Source organism: Salmo trutta, chromosome 4 (genome assembly GCF_901001165.1).
Source record: "Salmo trutta chromosome 4, fSalTru1.1, whole genome shotgun sequence".
In the NCBI taxonomy this organism is placed as follows: Eukaryota; Metazoa; Chordata; class Actinopteri; order Salmoniformes; family Salmonidae; genus Salmo; species Salmo trutta.
In genome coordinates, this window is record NC_042960.1 from 65,998,404 (window position 1) to 66,023,873 (window position 25,470).

General features: G+C 42.0%; 1 protein-coding gene across 3 annotated transcripts in view; it reads right to left on the reverse strand.

The window, feature by feature from the left end:
- Window positions 1–25,470, reverse strand: part of ano3 (anoctamin 3) — a 130,248-nt gene that overhangs the window by 51,023 nt on the left and 53,755 nt on the right. For all 3 annotated transcript variants that reach the window (XM_029751849.1, XM_029751848.1, XM_029751847.1), the window contains exons 6-11: window positions 25,263–25,363; window positions 24,991–25,035; window positions 23,266–23,400; window positions 20,869–20,975; window positions 7,597–7,652; window positions 1,861–1,982 (exon numbers count right to left, since the gene is read on the reverse strand). In XM_029751849.1, coding sequence (XP_029607709.1) covers window positions 1,861–1,982; window positions 7,597–7,652; window positions 20,869–20,975; window positions 23,266–23,400; window positions 24,991–25,035; window positions 25,263–25,363 — 566 coding nt within the window. The remainder of the gene's footprint in view (window positions 1–1,860; window positions 1,983–7,596; window positions 7,653–20,868; window positions 20,976–23,265; window positions 23,401–24,990; window positions 25,036–25,262; window positions 25,364–25,470) is intronic.

Below are 25,470 nucleotides of genomic sequence, written 5' to 3' on the forward strand. Positions count from 1 at the left end.
GAACAGGTGTGGCAGGGAACAATTACTTTGTTACCAACCGGGCAAAGAACAGGCGTGGCAGGGAACAAGTACTTTGTAACCAACCAGACAAAGAACAGATGTGGCAGGGAACAAATACTTTGTAACAAACCAGGCAAAGAACAGGTGTGGGAGGGAACAAATACTTTGTAACAAACCAGACAAGGAACAGGCGTGGCAGGGAACAAATCCAATAAAGAGGATAGATTAGCAAAAACTCCCCGACATGGATTAATGCAATTGGACCCTCTAACGGCAGCAGGGACAGTGTTGGCCCAGTAACGGAAAGGTCACTGGTTCGAATACTTGAGCCGACAAGGTGAAAAATCTGCCGATGTGCCCTTGAGCAAGGCACCTAATTTGCTAAAACAACACATTTCACTGCACCTATCTGGTGTAAGTGACACAGGAAAGAAGTCCATGAATTAAAAGTATATTATGCACATATGTCGTGTTTCTATTATAGGTGGATGGACGAGAAAACTATTCATAGAAAGTGAAGGAATTCCAGCACATACAAGTAGGTGATCTTGGATGCACAACTAACAATTTTAATGCATGTGGTGGCTAATTTCTGCATTACCAAATGAGGAGAGTTACAAACTTCACACACCAGTCAGAGTTATACTTATAACTACATCTTTAATAATTAAGAGCTTTTTCAAAAGCACTTGACTTTCAATAATGCGCTATCTCTAATGAACCATTGAAAAGTGATTACACAAAAGTACAAAGATCTTTTATAGCCAAGATACACCCCTCTCAACGTACATGACGAACCACAGATACATAGAATGGGTCACAAGGTTAAGTTTTGTATGAAAGATATCTATAAAACATAGCAGACAGCAACTGCTGTGTCAACAGTTTTCATTGTATAGACCAGTGTCTGGTCCTCCTACTCCAAACTGGAACTGTCTCTCCCTGGTACGGTATAGAACAGAACCATTAGCTCATCCAATGGCATAAATCAATTGACAACTCTAGATATTCCCCTCTCAAGTAAACCCCCTCTTGACTCCACTCCTGGACAAGCTCACTGAGGGGAGTGAGCCTCTAGGTCATACACTATCCCAAGATAAGTGCAACATCAGAGGGGACATACAAAGGTCCAGACACTGCCATACACCTTCCCCCAATGCCAAAGGAGGGAGTGACTTGCGCACAGACATTGTGGAGACAAGTAATTGGTTCCACATTAATCACGCATCCCTTCACATGGTTTAAAAGATACATTCACATATGACAAGTATCTCACATAAGCATATTATGCAAATAAAACATCTTAATTATCTATGTTACCCAACTAATTCTGATTCAGCCGCCACATGCATCTCACGCCAACATTTCGTCAATCAGGGTTGAACGAATCCAACTAAAAAGATAGACTAGCAAAAAACCTCCCGACTAGGAGATGAACTTTAAACTGGACCTATTCAGAGTCACACCTACTGTACAGCTGTATTTCAGTTGTGTTAAATGCAGAGAAAATAAAGTCCAATGAACAAGAAACCTCACGACTGGAGTGGACTTCTAAATTTGACTTGTTTAGACCTAGTTGTATGAAATTCAGAGGAAAGAAGTCCAATGAGAAGACAGAGTAGCAAAAACTCCCCGGCCTCCCGTGGTTGTGGGTCGACTTTTAAATTGGAACAGATCAGACCTAGCCACTCTATTTAATTCAGAAACGACTCCTGAGAAGGAAAGTTAGCCTGGGGTTTCCTGTGGAGAAGTTTATTGCTGAAAAATGACATGTCTGGAGCCAGAGAGGAGAGCCCGGGCTCATAATACAGACTCCACACACACACACAGACACACACACAGGCACACACCAGTGGTTACCTGATAAGGTCGAGAGGCTGGTACTTGTACCACATGCCCCAGCGAGCCCACCTCTCGTACAGCAGGTGTCTGTGGTTCTGGGCACCGTGGGTCTTAATAGGGTGTCTGCTCTTGTATCCACCCTGAAAAAAGAAGTACAGAACACAGAACACAATTAACATTACTGGAAGACAGGTAAATAGTGATGCCTAGCCTAGTTCATACTGTATGGGGCTGTAGCCAACTCTTCTATAGCCGACCAGGGACAGAAACAGAAAACGCAGAGAATTCACATGAGTGAAAGAGACAGATAAACTTATATATTGTATATTTCTGGGAGACAGGTAGACACTAGCCTAATCCCATACTTTTGTATCCACCCTAAAACAGAAGCAAAGAGCCTTATGTAACAGGTGGAGTTCTGAATAAATCAAAACCTGCCGACTACGCCACATGAAACACACCCAACAAGGGGTATGTCTAGACAGAATTTATACAGTGCCTTGCAAACATATTCATCCCCCTTGGTGTTTTTCCTATTTTGTTGCATTACAACCTGTAATTTAAATGGATTTTTATTTGGATTTCATGTAATGGCCTTACACAAAATAGTCCAAATTTGTGAAGTGAAATGAAAAGAATTACTAAAAAACAGAAAAGTGCATATGTATTCACCCCCTTTGCTATGAAGCCCCTTAATAAGATCTGGTGTAACCAATTAACTTCAGAAGTCACATAATTAGTTAAATAAAGTCCACCTGTGTCATATGATCTCAGTGTATATACACCTGTTCTGAAAGGCCCCAGAGTCTGCAACACCACTAAGCAAGGGGCACCACCAAGCAAGCGGCACCATGAAGACCAAGGAGCTCTCCAAACAGGTCAGGGACAAAGTTGTGGAGAAGTAAAGATCAAGGTTGGGTTATAAAAAAATATCAGAAACTTTGAACGTCCCACAGATCACCATTAAATCCATTATTAATAAATGGAAAGAATATGGCATCACAATAAACCTGCCAAGGGAGGGCTGCCCACCAAAACTCACGGACCAGGCAAGAAAGGCATTAATCAGAGAGGCAACAAAGAGACCAAAGATAACCCTGAAGGAGCTGCAAAGCTCCACAGCAGAGATTGGAGTATCTGTCCATAGGACCACTTTAAGCCGTACACTCCACAGAGTTGGGCTTTACGGAAAAGTGGCCAGAAAAAAGCCATTGCTTAAAGAAAGAAATAAGCAAACACGTTTGATGTTCGCCAAAAGGCATGTGGGAGACTCCCCAAACATATGGAAGAAGGTACTCTGGTCAGAGGAGACTAAAATTGAGCTTTTTGGCCATCAAGGAAAGCGCTATGTCTGGCGCAAACCCAACACCTCTCATCACCCCGACAACACCATCCCCACAGTGAAGCATGTTGGTGGCAGCATCATGCTGTGAGGATGTTTTTCATCTACGGGGACTTTGAAACTGGTCAGAATTGAAGGAATGATGGATGGGGCGAAATCCAGGGAAATTCTTGAGGGAAACCTGTTTCAGTCTTCCAGAGATTTGAGACTGGGACAGAGGTTCACCTTCCAGCAGGACAATGACCCTAAGCATACTGCTAAAGCAACACTTGAGTGGTTTAACCTGTCTAGGGGAGGTGGGACGAAATCGTCCAACACTATTCAACAGCCAGTGACAAATCAGAGCGCCAAATTTAAAACCACAAAATGTCATAATTCAAAGTTCTCAAACATAGGACTATTTTACAACATTTTATAGATACACTTCTCCTGAATAGAACCACGTTGTCCGATTTCCAAAAGGCTTTACAGCGAAAGCAAAACATTAGATTATGTTAGGAGAGTACATAGACACAAAAAACCACACAGCCATTTCCAAGCAACTAGCATGCATCACAAATACCAAAAACACAGCTAAATGCAGCACTAACCTTTGATGATCTTCATCATATGACACTCCTAGGACATTACGTTATACAATACATGCATGTTTTGTTCAATCAAGTTCATATTTATATCAAAAACCAGCTTTTTACATTAGCATGTGATGTTCAGAACTAGCATACCCAACGAAAACTTCCGGTGAATTTACTAAATTACTAACGATAAACGTTGACAAAATACATAACAATTATTTTAAGAATTATAGATACAGAACTCCTTTATGCAATCGCTATGTCCGATTTTAAAATAGATTTTCGGCGAAAACACATTTTGCAATATTCTGAGTAGATAGCTCGGCCATCACGGCTAGCTAATTTGACACCCACCAAGTTTGGGACAACCTAAACTCAGAATTACTATTAGAAAAATATGATTACCTTTGCTGTTCTTCGTCAGGATGCACTCCCAGGACGTCTACTTCAACAACAAATGTTGTTTTGGTTCCAAATAATCCATAGTTATATTCAAATAGCTCCGTTTTGTTCGTGCGTTCAGGTCACTATCCGAAGGGTGACGCGCGAGCGCATTTCGTGACAAAAAAATTCAAAACATTCCATTACCGTACTTAGAAGCATGTCAAACGATGTTTAAAATAAATTTTTATGCGATTTTTCTCGTAAAATAGCGATAATATTCCAACCGGGCAACGTTGTATTCATTCAAAGGCTGAAAGAAAAAAATGGAGTAGTCTCGTGCACACGCATCTCAGTCTCACTGTCCCCAGGCTGACCACTTACAAATTCTGCTGCTGTTCTTTGCCCAGAGACAGCAGACACCCCATTCCACTTTCTGGCGGCTTTAGAGAGCCAATGGAAGCCTTGGAAAATGTCACGTTACAGCACAGATGCTGTATTTTCGATAGAGATGCAACAGAAGGACAACAAATTGTCAGACATGGCACTTCCCGTATGGAATCTTCTCAGGTTTTGGCCTGCCATATGAGTTCTGTTGTACTCACAGACACCATTCAAACAGTTTTTGAAACTTTAGAGTGTTTTCTATCCAAATCTACTAATTATATGCATATTCTAGGAGTAGTAACCAGGAGTAGTAACCAGATTAAATCGGGTACGTTTTTTATCCGGCCGTGAAAATACTGCACCCTATCCCAAAGAAGTTAAGGGGAAACATTTACATGTCTTGGAATGGCCTAGTCAAAGCCCAGACCTCAATCCAATTGAGAATCACTGCTTTTAATCAGGGCAAGGTCCCTCCGCAAGGCAATCAAACAAGCTAAGCGTCAGTATAGAGACAAAGTAGAGTCGCAATTCAACGGCTCAGACACGAGAGGTATGTGGCAGGGTCTACAGTCAATCACAGACTATGAAAGGAAAACCAGCCCCGTCGCGGACCAGGACGTCTTGCTCCCAGACAGACTAAACAACTTCTTTGCTCACTTTGAGGACAATACAGTGCACTGACATGGCCCGCTACCAAAACCTGCGGGCTCTCCTTCACTGCAGCCAACGTGAGTAAAACATTTAAACGTGTCAACCCTCGCAAGGCTGCAGGCCCAGACGGCATCCCCAGCCGCGTCCTCAGAACATGCGCAGACCAGCTGGATGGTGTGTTTATGGACATATTCAATCAATGCTTATCCCAGTCTGCTGTCCTCTCATGCTCCAAGAGGGCCACCATTGTTCCTGTTCCCAAGAAAGCTAAGGCAACTGAGCTAAATGACTACTGCCCCGTAGCACTCACTTCCGTCATCATGAAGTGCTTTGAGAGACTAGTCAAGGACCATATCACCCCCACCCTACCTGACACCCTAGACCCACTCCAATTTGCTTACCGCCCCAATAGGTCCACAGACGACGCAATCGCAATCGCACTGCACACTGCCCTAACCCACCTGGACAAGAGGAATGCCTATGTGAGAATGCTGTTCATCGACTACAGCTCAGCATTTAACACCATCATCATCAAGCTCGAGATCCTGGGTCTCGACCCCGCCCTGTGCAACTGGGTCCTGGACTTCCTGACGGGCCGCCCTCAGGTGGTGAGGGTAGGTAACAACATCTCCACCTCGCTGATCCTCAACACTGGGGCCCCACAAGGGTGCGTTCTCAGTCCTCTCCTGTACTCCCTGTTCACCCACGACTGCGTGGCCATGCTCGCATCCAACTCAATCATCAAGTTTGCAGATGACACTACAGTGGTAGGCTTGATTACCAACAACAACGAGACGGCCTACAGGGAGGAGGTGAGGGCCCATGGAGTGTGGTGTCAGGAAAATAACCTCACACTCAACGTCAACAAAACAAAGGAGATGATCGTGGACTTCAGGAAACAGCAGAGGGAGCACCCCCCTATCCACATCGATGGGACAGTAGTGGAGAGGGTAGAAAGATTTAAGTTCCTTGGCGTACACATCACGGACAAACTGAAATGGTCCGACCACACAGACAGTGTGGTGAAGAAGGCGCAGCAGCGCCTCTTCAACCTCAGGAGGCTGAAGAAATTCGGCTTGTCACCAAAAACACTCACAAACTTTTACAGATGCACAATCGAGAGCATCCTGTCGGGCTGTATCACCGCCTGGTACGGCAACTGCTCCGCCTATAACCGTAAGGCTCTCCAGAGGGTAGTGAGGTCTGCACAACACATCACCGGGGGAAAACTACCTGCCCTCCAGGACACCTACACCATCCGATGTCACAGGAAGGCCAAAAAGATAATCAAGGACAACAACCACCCGAGCCATTGCCTGTTCACCCCGCTATCATCCAGAAGGCGAGGTCAGTACAGGTGCATCAAAGCAGGGACAGAGAGACTGAAAAACAGCTTCTATCTCAAGGCCATCAGACTGTTAAACAGCCATCAGTAACATTGAGTGGCTGCTGCCAACATACTGACTCAACTCCAGCCACTTTAATAATGGAAAAATGGATGTAATAAATGTATCACTAGCCACTTTAAACAATGCACTTCATATAATGTTTACATACCCTACATTACTCATCTCATATGTATATACTGTACTCTATACCATCTACTGAATCTTGCCATCTTGATGTAATGTATCACTAGCCACTTTAAACAATGCCACTTTATATAATGTTTACATACCCTACATTACTCATCTAATATGTATATACTGTACTCTATACCATCCACTGCATCTTGCCTATGCCGTTTTATACCATCACTCATTCATATATTTTTTTTATGTACATATTCTTATTCCTTTACACTTGTGTGTATAAGGTAAATGTTGTGAAATTGTTAGGTTAGATTACTCGTTGGATATTACTGCTTTGTCGGAACTAGAAGCACAAGCATTTTGCTACACTCGCATTAACATCTGCTAACCATGCAGATCAAATAAAATTTTATTTGATTTTAATCTGTGGTATGACTTAAAGATTGCTGTACACCAGCGGAACCCATCCAACTTGAAAGAGCCGGAGCAGTTTTGCCTTGGGCCAAAAATGGCCAAAAATCCCAGTGGCTAGATGTGCCAAGCTTATAGAGACATACCCCAAGAGACTTGCAGCTGTAATTGCTGCAAAAGGTGGCTCTACAAAGTATTGGCTTTGGAGGGGATGAATAGTTATGCACGCTCAAGTTTTCTGTTTTTTTGTCTTATTTCTTGTTTGTTTCACAAGAAAATATATTTTTCATCTTCAAAGTGGTAGGCATGTTGTGTAAATCAAATGATACAAACCCCCCAAAAAATACATTTTAATTCCAGGTTGTAAGGCAACAAAATATGAAAAATGCCAAGGGGGGGTGAATACTTTCATAAGCCACTGTATTTTAATCATTTAGCAGACTCTCTTATCGAGAGAGGCTAACAATGTTCTTACCTCGTGCGGAGGAAATGCAGCCTCATATGTCCCATTTCCCAGTAACCTATTGATACCTTCAATAGAAGAACAAACACACTTTAGCAGAAGCACTAATAGAGACTGGAAAAATAAAGTTAGAATTCAAAACATATTTATTTCCCATCCCAAGACTCAAACATTACTAGACTCCCAATCACCATTACGCAGCGGCCTCCAATGAGGATTCTATGTAAAACGTCCAGTTTTAATAATGATTATTATAATACATTATATAAGAGAGAAGCTCAATGATGAGCTAGTTATGGTCGATGTCATTATCCCCCCGGTGTGGTGATAAAAGTTTGATTAGGTTCTCAGCCTCTTGCACTAGATAATTGTGTACTCTGTTAATTTCTGGACGGAGCATAGTCTCAGAAATCCTAGACCTAAGGCTAACTGCATTAGCTGGGTATGCTGCTGGAACATTGTTACTTGTGAGAGGTAAACCGTCTCCCTAGGGAGACTACGTGGAGTATGGTGGGTGTCTGTAGCAGGCTAGTCATAGAATAGCCTGGAATACAAAATGAGGGGTATACTACAAAAACAGGATCAATGAGTTAGGCAGGTAACTTTGATAAACAACCAGAAATAACTTTAGCATTTTCTGATTCATTAAAAAAGCTAGACCATGACAAGTGCATCTTTCTAAAAAATAAAAAGTAATTTCAGAATATTTAGGCAAGTTAGCTGGCTAACTCCTTGATCCTGCTTTGTAATATACCCCTTTGATATGCTTAGTTTCAGAGAATATCAGCTTGATCACTAGAAGCTGTTGATCACTTTAAGAAGAAGTGCACTGTACATAGGCCTATGACAGACTTCCTTTAGCCATGGAGAGATAACACTTAGCTCTATTGTCAATGGATGGAACGCTGAGACAATGCAGCATCGTTACCACAGAGACAACCACAGACACATAAGATCACAACGGTCAACAAGCAACACTACACGAAGGACAACATAGTAAAACAACACAATCAACATAGATATTTGTATTTTATTTTTATGTCTCACTTTAAATAATAAACTGGGTTTCTTTTTTAAATGGAGATATATTGTATTAACGTGTGTCAATGTGTCACTGTATAATACTACAGATAGTACGGGTCACTCTTGTAAAAATACATTTTTATCTCAATCAGACTAACCTGTATAAATAAAGAGACTTCATCTCAATCAGACTAACCTGTATAAATAAATAGATTTTATCTAAATGAGACGAACCTGTATAAATAAATAGATTTTATCTAAATGAGACTAACCTGTATAAATAAATAGATTTTATCTCAATGAGATTAGCATGTATAAATAAAGATCTATGCAAAATATGAATAATCTGAAAGTAGAAAGTGTATATATATTGCTACAGGTATCCAACTGTCTGAAAGGTAATTCTAAGTCAGTAAGATGACAGGGGATGTCAACAACATTAAGTCCAGACCGTTTCTACTGGCTCTCTGCCCAGGATCTCTGCTACAAAGAGTCTCAGAGTAAAAGGGTGCTGTTCTAGGATCAGTTTTGCATTTTAGATCAGAATGAATAAGATGACATGGACAGGAAGGATCTGATCCTAGATCAGATTGTATCAGATTATATGGAGAGGGGTGACCTGGTCCTAGATCAGCACTCCTACTCTGAAGACAAGACAGATTTTGAATACGGGCCCAAATGATGCCACCATCACATCACCAACACAGATACGCACCTTCCCAGAAGCTCACAGACTGAGAGATCAGTCTCCGGTCATGGTGACCATAATAATTTAGTAGAGACTCACAACATAGAGGAGGAGCTGTTGAGACAATGGAGGACAGAGGACATAACTAGCAAAACGCTCTAGACAGACAGAAACACTATAGTATGTTAGTGGGGTGTAGGGGCTGTCCTATTGCTGGTTATATTGTGTTATATACACACAGACACAGTGGCGGACACGTAACTAGAAAAACGCTCTAGACTGAAACACATTAGTGGGGACTGGGGACCATTTTATTTTGGGGTTTAAGGGTTAAGGTTAAGGTGACCTCTTGCAATATATAAGAGACTTCACAATAACAAGTGCTTTCTATCATATGAAAGCATGCTTTTACTGTACACACAAACAGGTTAACATACAGACCGGTATTAACAAAAAGAGGATGGACATGGACATGGGACAATACATGGATGGATAACAGCCCAACTATCCATGGAGGCATGGCAACCTAGCCTGATCTTCCATGCAAGGTGTCTAGCCTGGTTTTCCATGCAAAGTGAAAGCTTTTATAAACACTAATATAATAATGATATATGCCAATTAGCAGGCACTTTCATCCAAAACTTTGTTCAACTTTGTTCAATGTATTATCTAGAAGTATCTACTAGCATCTAGTAGTCATATCTAGTAGTAGCATCTAGTAGTAGTATCTAGTAGTAATATCTAGTAGTAATATAGTAGTAGTATCTAGTAGTAATATCTAGTAGTAATATCTAGTAGTAGCATCTAGTATTAGTATCTAGTAAAATCTAGTAGTATCTAGTAGTAATATAGTTGTTGTTTCTAGTATTAATATCTAGTACTAGTATCTAGTAGTAATATAGTAGTTGTTTCTAGTATTAATATCTAGTAGTAGTATCTAGTAGTAATATAGTAGTTGTTTCTAGTATTAATATCTAGTAGTAGTATCTCTGGGGTGATGAATAACGCTTCACCATCTGGCAGTCCTACAGACGAATCTGGGCTAGACTGTAAACTCTCCTTCCAGACTCATATTAAACATCTCCAATCCAAAATGAAATCTAGAATCGGCTTTCTATTTCACAACAAAGACTCCTTCACTCACACCGCCAAACATACCCTCGTAAAACTGACTATCCTACCGATCCTCGACTTCGGCGATGTCATTTACAAAATAGTCTCCAAAACTCTACTCAGCAAACTTGATGCAGTATATCACAGCGCCATCCGTTTTGTCACCAAAGCCCCATACACCACCCACCACTGCGACCTGTATGCTCTCGTCGGCTGGCCCCCGCTACATATTAGTCGCCAGACCCACTGGCTCCAGGTCATCTATAGGTCTTTGTTAGGTAAAGCTCCGCCTTATCTCAGCTCACTGGTCACGATAACAACACCCACCCGTAGCACTCGCTCCAGCAGGTATATCTCACTGGTCATCCCCAAAGCCAACACCTCTTTGGCCGCCTTTCCTTCCAGTTCTCTGCTGCCAATGACTGGAACGAATTGCAAAAATCGCTGAAGCTGGAGACTTACATTTCCCTCACTAACTTTAAACATCAGCTATCTGAGCAGCTAACCGATCGCTGCTGCTGTACATAGCCCATCTGTAAATAGCCCATCCAATCTACCTACCTCATCCCCGTATTGTTTTTATTTACTTTTCTGCTCTTTTGCACACCAGTATTTCTACTTGCACATCATCATCTGCACATCTATAACTCCAGTGTTAATTTGCTAAATTGTAATTACTTCGCTACTATGGCCTATTTATTGCCTCACCTTCTCATGCCATTTGCACACACTGTATATAGACTTTATTTTTTTCTATTGTGTTACTGGCTTGTTTATTCCATGTGTAACTCTGTGTTGTTGTTTTGTGTCGCACTGCTTTGCTTTATCTTGGCCAGTTCGCAGTTGTAAATGAGAACTTGTTCTCAACTAGCCTACCTGGTTAAATAAGGGTGAAATAAAAAATAAAAAAATATATAGTAGTAGTAGTATCTAGTAGTAATATCTAGTAGTAGTATCTAGTAGTAATATCTAGTAGTAGTATCTAGTAGTAGTATCTAGTAGTAGTATCTAGTACTAGTATCTAGTACTAGTATCTAGTACTAGTATCTAGTAGTAATATCTAGTAGTAGTATCTAGTAGTAGTATCTAGTAGTAATATCTAGTAGTAGTATCTTGTAGTAGTATCTAGTAGTAGTATCTAGTAGTAGTATCTAGTAGTAATATTTAGTAGTAATATCTAGTAGTAGTATCTAGTAGTAGTATCTAGTACTAGTATCTAGTACTAGTATCTAGTAGTAATATTTAGTAGTAATATCTAGTAGTAGTATCTAGTAGTAGTATCAAGCAGTAGTATTGGTAAGAGGAGGAATGTAAGGTAAATGTTCTGTCAACATTTTCCTGTTGCAGCTGGACACTACTAAGCAATAATCCTTTAGCATGTCTGATTCAGTGACGAAGTCGGTATCTATGTGTGTGTGTGTGTGTGTGTGTGTGTGGGTGGGTGTGTGTGCGTGCGTGCGTGCGTGTGTGTGTGTGTGATGTGTAGTTCATCCCTTGGCAGCATCAGGAGTAGGTCTCTCTGAAAAATAACGTCATCCTCTGATTTCAGTACTACATTTTTTAGGCCACGTGCACGACCGAGAGGATTTGAAGAGGATTTGTCACTCATTTGGCACGCTCTGATCTTATTGGTTGAGGAGGCATGGAGAGGTCACAGTATTATAATATTACATAGAGCCCTTCAAGGCCAAACTCTAATGAGCAAACAAGTAACAGGGCAAACAGACAAGAGCTTTGAATGAGAGGGACAAGCCTGGTCCCAGATCTGTTTGTGCCGTCTTGTTCAAGACCATAGGAGTTGGCAAGATAGCACAAACAGATCTGAGACTAAGCTAGAGATGGATGGTTTGGGAGAAAGGAAGGTCTGTTGATTAACCTGGTCCCCAGATCTGTTTGTGCTGTATAGCTAATGCTTTGCCTAAATATCATATCTTATCCAACTCCTATGGCCATCGCTATACAGCACAAACAGATCTGGGATCAGTCTGAGGAAGGGAGAGAAAACAACAACAACATTAGCCAGAATGATGGATAATGGAGTAGACTAGAGGATCAGCTAGCATTGGAAGAATACCAACTACAGTGGATTACATTTTAATCAACCCCCACCAACACAACAAGTCCTGCATTATAAAATATATTATAATTGCCCCCACAACTACTCTCAAATTCCAGAGGCATAAATAAGTAACTATATCCCTGAGGCATAAATAACTAACCAATGCCACCATAAATAACTAACCAAAGTCACCATAAATAACTAAGCAAAGCCACCATTAATAACTAACCAAAGTCACCATAAATAACTAACCAAAGTCACCATAAATAACTAACCAACGCCACCATTAATAACTAACCAAAGCCACCATTAATAGCTAACCAAAGCCACCATTAATAACTAACCAAATCCACCATAAATATCTGACCAAAGCCACCATTAATAACTAACCAAAGCCACCATTAATAGCTAACCAAAGCCACCATTAATAGCTAACCAAAGCCACCATTAATAACTAACCAAATCCACCATAAATATCTGACCAAAGCCACCATTAATAACTAACCAAAGCCACCATTAATAACTAACCAAAGCCACCATTAATAACTAACCAAAGCCACCATTAATAACTAACCAAAGCCACCATTAATCGCTAACCAAAGCCACCATTAATAACTAACCAAAGCCACCATTAATAACTAACCAAAGCCACCATTAATAACTGACCAAAGCCACCATTAATAACTAACCAAAGCCACCATTAATAACTAACCAAAGCCACCAAATTCTAAATTATAGATGTCCTCCTCTTTCCTTCCTTAGTTTCTAGAGAGCCAAATGGTATTCAGCAGAATGTCCCCAAAGGATTTGAAACAGTGAGCCACGTGACAATGGACACACAGATAAATGACACAAGTTCAAACGAGACAAATGTGATCAGCAGGACAGAGGAAAACAGAAAGAAGACAGACAATTCATACGTTTCTGTAATGGGTGCGTGCTGGTGGCAGGGAAGTCAGGCACAGGAGAACGAACTTGGTATAAATGGAGTCGTTTAATAAGTGCTCACAAAACTCCGAATACCAAAATAATAAAAGTGGGTACAAAACCCGTCGCACACCAGAACATAACTTGCACATAACATACAATCAAACAATCACCGACAAGGACATGAGGGGAAACAGAGGGTTAAATACACTACATGTAATTGATGAGATTGGAACCAGGTGTGATGGAAGACAAGACAAATCCAATGGAAAATGAAAAATGGATCAGCGATGGCTAGAAGGTCGGTGACGTCGACCACCGAACATCGCCCGAGCACGGAGAGGGACCGACTTCGGCGGAAGTCATGACAGTTTCACTGTATTAGCTAATGCTTTCCCTTTCTTAAACATCTCTACCTTTGATCTGTATAGAGTATAATGTACTGGATATAGTAGTACTGGATATATAGCACTGGATATATAGTACTGGATATAGAGAACTGGATATATAGTACTGGATATAGAGTATTGGATATAATAGTACTGGATATATAGTACTGGATATAGAGTACTGGATATATAGTACTGGATATAGTAGTACTGGATACATAGTACTGGATATAGTAGTACTGGATATAGTAGTACTGGATGTAGTAGTACTGGATATATAGTACTGGGTATAGAGTACTGAATATAGTAGTACTGGATATATAGTACTGGATATAGTAGTACTGGATATAGTAGTACTGGATATATAGTACTGGATATATAGTACTGGCTATCTAAACTCAGCAAAAAAAGAAACGTCCCTTTTTCAGGACCCAGTCTTTCAAAGATAATTCGTAAAAATCCAAATAATTTCACAGATCTTCATTGTAAAGGGTTTAAACACTGTTTCCCATGCTTGTTCAATGAACCATAAACAATTAATGAACATGCACCTGTGGAATGGTCGTTAAGACACTAACAGCTTACAGACGGCAGGCAATTAAGGTCACAGTTATGAAAACTTAGGACACTTTCTACTGACTCTGAAAAACACCAAAAGAAAGATGCCCAGGGTCCCTGCTCCTCTGCGTGAACGTGCCTTAGGCATGCTGCAAGGAGGCATGAGGACTGCAGATGTGGCCAGGGCAATAAACTGCAATGTCCGTACTTTAAAACACCTAAGACAGCCCTACAGGGAGACAGGACGGACAGCTGATCATCCTCGCAGTGGCAGACCACGTGTAACAACACCTGCACAGGATCGGTACATCCGAACATGACACTTGCGGGACAGGTACAGGATGGCAACACCAACTGCCCGAGTTACACCAGGAATGCACAATCCCTCCATCAGTGCTCAGACTGTCCGCAATAGGCTGAGAGAGGCTGAACTGAGGGCTTGTATGCCTGTTGTAAGGCAGGTCCTCATCAGACAAAACCGGCAACAACGTCGCCTATGGGCACAAACCCACAGTCGCTGGACCAGACCGGACTGGCAAAAAGTGCTCTTCACTGACAAGACACGGTTTTGTCTCACCAGGGGTGATGGTCGAATTCGCGTTTATCATCGAAGGAATGAGCGTTACACCGAGGCCTGTACTCTGGAGCGGGATTGATTTGGAGGTTGCGGGTCCGTCATAGTCTGGGATGGTGTGTCACAGCATCATCGGACTGAGCTTGTTGTCATTGCAGGCAATCTCAAGTCTGTGCGTTACAGGGAAGACATCCTCCTCCCTCATGTGGTACCCTTCCTGCAGGCTCATCCTAACATGACCCTCCAGCATGACAATGCCACCAGCCATACTGCTCGTTCTGTGCGTGATTTCCTGCAAGACAGGAATGTCAGTGTTCTGCCATGGCCAACAAAGAGCCCGGATCTCAATCCCATTGAGCACGTCTGAGACCTGTTGGATCGGAGGGTGAGGGCTAGGGCCATTTCCCCCAGAAATGTCCGGGAACTTGCAGGTGCCTTGGTGGAAGAGTGGGGTAACATCTTTCGGGGTTCGTTCCTTGTTCCTTGTCAATCATTGGCTCATTTGTGAAAGTAGCATTCAGACAATATCTTTAAGTAAATCAATCAAAAACCTTTATTAACGCAATTGCAGACAGAAGTTGACAACAGGAACATAACACACATGTTTCCGAGTAAGTTCTGCAAAATAGTAAAGGGTCCAAGTTATTTTATTCAGCCCGAAGTCCAGCCTTAGTGATGTCACTGCCTACGTCATTACCTTCTACTCATGAGACCAAACCCTATATATATATATAACCCTATATTGTATAGCCTACACAGCTATACAAACACTAGTTCCAGTGTTTTCTAAAGGCTCAGCAGTAAATGTCCACTCCCCTAGTTGATTTATAGTGGAATGTCTTATAGTGGAATTTATAGTGGAATTTATAGTCTCTTATCTCTTTCACTCCCCTGCAGAGTTCTGTCTCACAGTCACACATCCTCTTCCAAGATGCCGTAGCAGTTCAGACGTCCTTTACCCTCCTCTTGTCGTGTCCCGTGTATATATATATTTACATATTTTTCTTCGCATATCTTTTTACATGTTTTCTTCTAAAAACTCAACCTCAAAGCACTCTCCTGCAACCCGCCTCACCAATTTAAAAAATAAAGTATTATTTACCTCAAATCTGAAATCCACAACAGAAGCTAGCCAGAGGTTAGCCATTTTCACTGGCTAACATTGGAGTTCAGCTAGCCACGGTTAGCGGTCCTCAGATATCCATTAGCTCGAAAAGCTATCGCCAGTCTTTGTACAGCGCGACTCAGACCAGAGCATACCGGACCTATTCTCTCTCCTATCCCCGGATTTCTACCGCAGGCTCTGGACATTTACACCTGGATCTTGCAGCTAACTAGCTGCTACCTGAGTGACTATAGGCAACGTCGGTCACGGAATTACCACACATTATTCCGGAGCTAGCCAGCTGAAGAGTTCCGTCAGCCACTCCTGGGCTATTCCTGAGCTAGCCAGCTGAAGTGTCTCCTGGGCTACAATCACCTATCCGGACCCGTTTTACTGCCGATGCGGAGCCCCATCAGGGCTTCCCCGACTGGACCACCGACGTTATCTGCCCGAGGGAGTTATCCAACTGGCCCCTCCTCCGTCGCGACGTAACCTGATCGCCCATCTGCGGCCCGCTAATCGTTAGCTGTCTTATCGGCTGCGATCTGAATAGGTCTATCGGACACTTTTCTTGGGCCACTATAACTAACTATTTTGCCAACTTGGACTGGTCCCCCCTTCCACACGGAACCCCACTAATCCACAGACGGAAACGCACGAGGTGGCTAAAAACAGACCTCCCTCCATCTTCCACCAGCTTGCTACCTATGGCCCGGATAGCTGTCTGAATCTCACTGGACCCTCTGATCACTCGGCTAAGCATGCCTCTCCTTAATGTCAATATGCCTTGTCCATTGCTGTTCTGGTTAGTGTTTATTGGCTTATTTCACTGTAGAGCCTCTAGCCCTGCTCATTATACCTTATCCAACCTCTCAGTTCCTCCACCCACACATGCTATGACATCTTCTGTTTTCAATGATGTTTCTAGAGACAATATCTCTCTCATCATCACTAAATGCCTAGGTTTACCTCCTCTGTATTCACATCCTACCATACCTTTGTCTGTACATTATACCTTGAAGCTATTTTATCGCCCCCAAAAACCTGCTCCTTTTACTCTCTATTCTGGACGTCACAGACGACCAATCCTTATAACTTTTAGCCGTACCCTCATACTCATTCTTCTCTGCTCCTCTGGGGATGTAGAGGTGAATCCAGGCCCTGCAGTGCCTGGCTCCACTCCTACTCCCCAGGCGCTCTCTTTTGATGACTTCTGTAACCGTAATAGCCTTGGTTTCATGCATGTTAACATTAGAAGCCTCCTCCCTAAGTTTGTTTTATTCACTGCTTTAGCACACTCTGCCAACCCGGATGTCCTAGCTGTGTCTGAATCTTGGCTTAGGAAGTCCACCAAAAACTCTGAAATCTTCATCCCTAACTACAATGTTTTCAGACAAGATAGAACGACCAAAGGGGGCGGTGTTGCAATCTACTGCAGAGATAGCCTGCAGAGTTCTGTCCTGCTATCCAGGTCTGTACCCAAACAATTTGAACTTCTACTTTTAAAAATCCACCTCTCTAAAAACAAGTCTCTCACCGTTGCCGCCTGCTATAGACCCCCCTCGGCCCCTAGCTGTGCTCTGGACACCATATGTGAACTGATTGCCCCCCATCTATCTTCAGAGCTCGTGCTACTTGGTGACCTAAACTGGGACATGCTTAACACCCCAGCCATCCTACAATCCAAGCTTGATGCCCTCAATCTCACACAAATTATTAATGAACCCACCAGGTACAACCCCAAAGCCGCAAACACTGGCACCCTCATAGATATCATCCTAACCAACGTGCCCTCTAAATACACCTCTGCTGTTTTCAACCAAGATCTCAGCGATCACTGCCTCATTGCCTGCACCCGAAATGGGTCAGCCTTTCAATAAGCATTTTTCTACGGCTGGCCATGCTTTCCACCTAACTACCCCTACTGCATTCAACAGCACTGCACCCCCCACAGCTACTCGCCCAAGCCTCCCCCATTTCTCCTTCTCCCAAATCCATTCAGCTGATGTTCTGAAAGAGCTGCAAAATCTGGACCCCTACAAATCAGCTGGGCTTGACAATCTGGACCCTTTCTTTCTAAAATTATCTGCCGAAATTATTGCAACCCCTATTACTAGCCTGTTCAACCTCTCTTTCGTGTCGTCTGAGATTCCCATAGATTGGAAAGCAGCTGCTGTCATCCCCCTCTTCAAAGGAGGTGACACTCTTGACCCAAATTGCTACAGACCTATATCCATCCTACCCTGCCTTTCTAAGGTCTTCGAAAGCCAAGTCAACAAACAGATTACCGACCATTTTGAATCCCACTGCACCCTCTCCGCTATGCAATCTGGTTTCAGAGCTGGTCATGGGTGCACCTCAGCCACGCTCAAGGTCCTAAACGACATCGTAACCGCCATCGATAAGAAACAATACTGTGCTGCCGTATTCATTGACCTGGCCAAAGCTTTTGACTCTGTTAATTACCACATCCTCATCGGCAGACTCAGTAGCCTTGGTTTCTCAAACGATTGCGTCGCCTGGTTCACCAACTACTTCTCTGACAGAGTTCAGTGTGTCAAATCGAAGGGCCTGCTGTCCAGACCTCTGGTAGTCTCTATGGGGGTACCACAGGGTTCAATTCTTGGACCAACTCTTTTCTCTGTATACATCAATGATGTCGCTCTTGCTGCTGGTGAATCTCTGATCCACCTCTACGCAGATGACACCATTCTGTATACTTCTGGCCCTTCTTTGGACACTGTGTTAACAACCCTCCAGACGAGCTTCAATGCCATACAACTCTCCTTCCGTGGTCTCCAACTGCTCCTAAATACAAGTAAAGCTAAATGCATGCTCTTCAACCGATCGCTGCCTGCACCTGCCCGCCTGTCCAGCATCACTTCTCTGGACGGTTCTGACTTAGAATTTGTGGACAACTACAAATACCTAGGTGTCTGGTTAGACTGTAAACTCTCCTTCCAGACTCACATCAATCATCTCCAATCCAAAGTTAAATCTAGAATTGGCTTCCTATTTCGCAACAAAGCATCCTTCACTCATGCTGCCAAACTTACCCTCGTAAAACTGACCATCCTACCAATCCTCGACTTCGGCGATGTCATTTACAAAATAGCCTCCAATACCCTACTCAACAAGCTGGATGCAGTCTATCACAGTGCCATCCGTTTTGTCACCAAAGCCCCATATACTACCCACCACTGCGACCTGTACGCTCTCGTTGGCTGGCCTTCGCTTCATAATCGTCGCCAAACACATTGGCTCCAGGTCATCTACAAGACCCTGCTAGGTAAAGTCCCCCCTTATCTCCGCTCACTGGTCACCATAGCAGCACCCACCTGTAGCACCGCTCCAGCAGGTATATCTCTCTGGTCACCCCTAAAGCCAACTCCTCCTTTGGTCGTCTCTCCTTCCAGTTCTCTGCTGCCAATGACTGGAACGAACTACAAAAATCTCTGAAACTGGAAACACTTATCTCCCTCACTAGCTTTAAGCACCAGCTATCAGAGCAGCTCCCAGATCACTGCACCTGTACATAGCCCATCTATAATTTAGCCCAAACTACTACCTCTTCCCCTACTGTATTTATTTATTTTATTTATTTTGTTCCATTGCACCATATTATTTATATTTGAACTTTGAACTTTCTTCAAATAACAAATCTACCATTCTAGTGTTTTACTTGCTATACTTTATTTACTCTGCCACCATGGCCTTTTTTGCCTTTACCTCCCTTATCTCACATCATTTGCTCACATTGTATATAGTCTTATTTTTTCTACTGTATCATTGATTGTATGTTGTTTTACTCCATGTGTAACTCTGTGTTGTTGTATGTTGTCGAACTGCTTTGCTTTATCTTGGCCAGGTCGCAATTGTAAATGAGAACTTGTTCTCAACTTGCCTACCTGGTTAAATAAAGGACTTGTTCTCAACTTGCCTACCTGGTTAAATAAAGGTGAAATAAAATAAAATAAATAAAATCTCTCAGACCGTTTCTTTATAAGAGGCAGAGACTAGAAAAGACTGTGGAACAATATTAAACCTTATAATGCATGAATATATTGTTAATCTGTAGTCTAGGACCCTATAAATGTTGTCTAGGACCCTTCTATTAATACAACATAAGCATAATCAATTATTCTAATACATCAAACATTTGGTACAGCCCCTATCATGACCACAAGGTGAACCCGACACATCTCACAGCAAGAACTGGCAAATCTGTGCAGTCCATGAGGAGATGCACTGCAGTACTTAATGCAGCTGGTGGCCACACCAGATACTGACTGTTACTTTTGATTTTGAACCCCCCCCCTTTGTTCAGGGACACATTATTCAATTTCTGTTAGTCACATGTCTGTGGAACTTGTTCAGTTTATGTCTTAGTTGTTGAATCTTATGTTCATACAAATATTTACACATGTTAAGTTTGCTGAAAATAAACACAGTTGACAGTGAGAGGATGTTTCTCTTTTTGCTGAGTTTAGTACTAGATATACAGTAATACTATGATGATTGGTATTATGTACCATCACGTTGAACTGTAGTATTATTGGATTATCATTCACAGTCACTGTATTTCAGATGTGCATTGTAAAATACTGCATTTTGTTTTGTACAATGAATATTGAGTCTACATAGGGTGTTTCAAAGCCTAAGATGCAATAAGATTTAAGGACAACCCCTGATATATAAAGTAGATAGATAGATAGATAGATAGATAGATAGATAGATAGATAGATAGATAGATAGATAGATAGATAGATAGATAGATAGATAGATAGATAGATAGATAGATAGATAGATAGATAGATAGATAGATAGATAGATAATGTAGCTCTGTACCCATCTTAGACTTCCCGTCCTCATACTTGGTGCGTTGGAGAACATGGTGGACTATCCTGCTTCTGGTGGAGTTGGAGAAGAACGTATGTCTGTTGTTGATGGTAAAACTGAGAGAAGAGAGTAAAACAAACAAACAAACAAATCATCATTGTCTTTTATAGCAAACGGAGGACGTGGGAATAGAACCCTGGTCACTGGCGTGAAAGGCAGTCCCACTATGCATCGCCCCAATAGGGTTAACCCACTTGGGGGGAATTGGAAAGTGGCTCATTAGCAAGGATTTGCTAAAGAATTATGATACAGTATACATTATCATCCATTCTAGACAGCAAGGTTTGATAGGTTACTTTCTTTTTTGTAATCAGTTACAGTTACTAGTTACCTGTCCCAAATTTTTATCAGTAACGTAATTTTAGGATTACCCAAACTCAGTAATGTAATTGGATTACTTTCAGTTACTTTATGATTACTTTTCCCCTTAACAGGCATTAGAATAAGACAAAAAAGATCCATCAAAATGGATTTGGTGTGTTGTCATAGTGGTCTCTGACTTGTGGTCAGACTCGCTCAGGTGGAACAAACTTAAACTTGGGTATTTTTTCAACGCTGAATTTAATGTCTTTGAGAAAACTGAAAGGTGTCGTAATGATTTTTTTCTCTCGCAAACAATCCTTTCTGAATTTAAAAGAAATCCAAGAAGTAATCATCTAGTTTTTCTAAAGTATCTGCTATCAGTTAATCGGCAAGCCTGCTAGACAGGCATCCATAGTTGTAAAACTGAGGAGAGAAGAAACCAACAACTAAGAGTCAGCAGTCAATCACATTCTTAAAACATATCAATAACTCTTCATCTAATAAACTTCCCACTAAAATAGCAAAGCTTTCCAGGACCAGTAAATGTTTATTTGATGTTTTTTAATCCAAGAACAAAGGTTGTGAAAGAGATGAAGAGATGAAAACAAACTGGCAGAAAGAGCTGAGGAGATGAAAAAAAAATGGCAGAAAGAGCTGAGATGAAAACAAACTGGCAGAACGAGCTGAGGAGATGAAAACAAACTGGCAGAACGAGCTGAGGAGATGAAAACAAAATGGCAGAAAGAGATGAGGAGATGAACACAAAATGGCAGAATGAGATTAGGAGATGAAAACAAAATGGCAGAAAGAGCTGAGGAGATAAAAAGAAAATGGCAGAAAGAGATAAGGAGATGAAAACAAAATGACAGAATGAGATGAGATGAAAACAAAATGGCAGAAAGAGATGAGGAGATGAAAACAAAATGGAAGAATGAGATGAGGTGATGAAAACAAAATGGCAGAATGAGATGAGATGACAACAAAATGGCAGAAGGAGATGAGGAGATGAAAACAAAAGAGAAAGGGAGAGTAGGGGTTGTCATAACAGAACCAGTTACCGCTGCTGTAGGCTTTATCATGTCCTCCTCTACTCTCCAATGCAGCCTATACAAACACACATTATAGAATACAAATAACCCAGTCTATCTATTCTATCCCTATTCACAAGCTGTTAGAGCTGTGTGTGTGTGTGTGTGTGTGTGTGTGTGTGTGTGTGTGTGTGTGTGTGTGTGTGTGTGTGTGTGTGTGTGTGTATGTGTGTGTGTGTGTGTGTGTGTGTGTGTGTGTGTGTGTGTGTGTGTGTGTGTGTGTGCGTGTGTGTGTGTGTGTAACCCACTGATGCATGCGTGCCCTACTGAACGGGGCTGTGTTAGGGTTAGGTTAGGGGGTTGAGGTAAGGATTAATGTTAGGGGGTTGAGGTGAGGGTTAGGGTTAGGTTAGGTTAGGGGATTAAGGTAAGGGTTAGGGTTAGGTTAGGGGGTTGAGGTAAAGGTTAAGGTTAGGGGGCTGAGGTAAGGGTTAGGTTAGGGGGTTGAGGTAAGGTTTAGGGTTAGGGGGTTGAGGTAAGGGTTAGAGTTAGAGTTAGGTTAGGGTGTTGTGGTAAGGGTTAGGGTTAGATTAGGAGGTTGAGGTAAGGGTTAGGGTTAGATTAGGAGGTTGAGGTAAGGGTTAGGGTTAGGTTAGGAGGTTGAGGTAAGGGTTAGTTTATGGGGTTGAGGTAAGGGTTAGGGTTAGATTAGGGGGTTGAGGTAAGGGTTAGGGTTAGGTTAGGTTAGGAGGTTGAGGTAAGGGTTAGTTTATGGGGTTGAGGTAAGGGTTAGGGTTAGGTTAGGGGGTTGAGGTAAGGGTTAGGATTAGGTTAGGGGGTTGAGGTAAGGGTTAGGTTAGGAGGTTGAGGTATAGAACCTACTGGTGCATACGTGCCCTGCTGAACGGGGCTGTATAGCAGTCTGTCTCCTCTAGATCAGGTAAGGGTTAGGGTTAGGTTAGGGGGTTGAGGTAAGGGTTAGGGTTAGGTTAGGGGGTTGAGGTATAGAACCTACTGGTGCATGCGTGCCCTGCTGAACGGGGCTGTATAGCAGTCTGTCTCCTCTAGATCAGGTAAGGCCTCTTTGTCCAGCTTCATGGGGTTCCTGGGTAACCAGCTCTTTATCTGACGACACCTCAGATGGAACCGGCTGCAGGGAGAAACAACAGAAAATACAGGATTAAAGAATTAATTACAAGGATTATCCTAGAGACTGTTGTGTTTGCTCAGTGATAAAAATGAGTAATTAGACTGGCTCACATTAGTGTCACAATGACATACATTTACTGTTTATACTTTCTACACAAACAGTATGTTATAGTCCTATAATTACAACCGTCTTCCTAAACATCTCTGTCGGGAGACTGCATTATTATGATTCATTTGTTTTGCAGAAACTTTACTTTATTCAGGGTGACTTATTGGGCTTAACAGAGCTTAAATCGCACATTCTTACACACAACATAACAGGTTTAAATAGAAGGATAAACTAATCCTGAACTAATTAATAAAATCCTGAATTAAGTCCACTGGGGTAGAGCTAGATGACAGTTTGACCCATTCACCCTCTGTGATTAAATGACAGTTAACCTCTTCCATGCTTTGTTTAGAGAGTACAGAAGTACTCAGAAGGGGGAGATAGGCAAGTAACTCCCTGATGGCCGATGATGGCTACATCTTATAATAACAGCTAGATTATCTAACTCCCTGACGGCCGATGATGGCTACATCTTATAATAACAGCTAGATTATCTAACTCCCTGACGGCCGATGATGGCTACATCTTAAAATAACAGATAGATTATCTAACTCCCTGACGGCCGATGATGGCTACATCTTATAATAACAGCTAGATTATCTAACTCCCTGACGGCCGATGATGGCTACATCTTAAAATAACAGATAGATCATCTAACTCCCTGATGGCCGATGATGGCTACATCTTAAAATAACAGCTAGATCATCTAACTCCCTGACGGTCGATGATGGCTACATCTTAAAATAACAGCTAGATTATCTAACTCCCTGATGGCCGATGATGGCTACATCTTAAAATAACAGCTAGATCATCCAACTCCCTGACGGCCGATGATGGCTACATCTTAAAATAACAGATAGATCATCTAACTCCCTGACGGCCGATGATGGCTACATCTTAAAATAACAGATAGATCATCCAACTCCCTGATGGCCGATGATGGCTACATCTTAAAATAACAGATAGATCATCTAACTCCCTGATGGCCGATGATGGCTACATCTTAAAATAACAGCTAGATCATCTAACTCCCTGACGGCCGATGATTGCTACATCTTAAAATAACAGCTAGATCATCTAACTCCCTGACGGTCGATGATGGCTACATCTTAAAATAACAGCTAGATCATCCAACTCCCTGATGCCCGATGATGGCTACATCTTAAAATAACAGCTAGATCATCGAACTCCCTGACGGTCGATGATGGCTACATCTTAAAATAACAGCTAGATCATCGAACTCCCTGACGGTCGATGATGGCTACATCTTAAAATAACAGCTAGATCATCCAACTCCCTGACGGCCGATGATGGCTACATCTTAAAATAACAGCTAGATGCTCTCATCTAGAACAGACTCACTCCAGCTGTGCTGAATGCTGACGATTGTGTATTTCATTAGAAGTGCTCTGCAGTGCTCAGCCAGTCAGCTCAGCAGCACACTGTGGCTGAACTTTACGATCATACTGAAAATCCACATACCTGCCCATAGCTTTGCTCTTCCAATCCGTAAAGTAACTTTTTTTTCTGAAAGATATATAACAAATGAGATATTGTGGGATGGGTGGAAGAATCCAACAGATCAAGCCATACAAATAGACCTAATGCTTTATAGAACGTGCTGTTGTTATAGATGTTTATGAGCAGTTATTAACGCTTATGTCGTGCATTATAATGCATTATGTATATTGCTCATAAACCTTATAAATGTGTTTATAATGCATTATGAAGAAGGTATTCATAGGATGTGCTACCTGAATGGCATTCTGATATTCATCTGCTCAGCGTATTTACAGAGAGTGTCCCACGGAGCATGGATCTTCACAAACATGATGTCGGTGTTGGTCAGAGACGGCTTTAGAGGGCACAAAACTAGAAATTAGCTTGTGACAAAAACTAATATCTAACAATCTGATGCCAATATTTGAGAAAATACTCACGAGTGCCACAGCACTTATTATT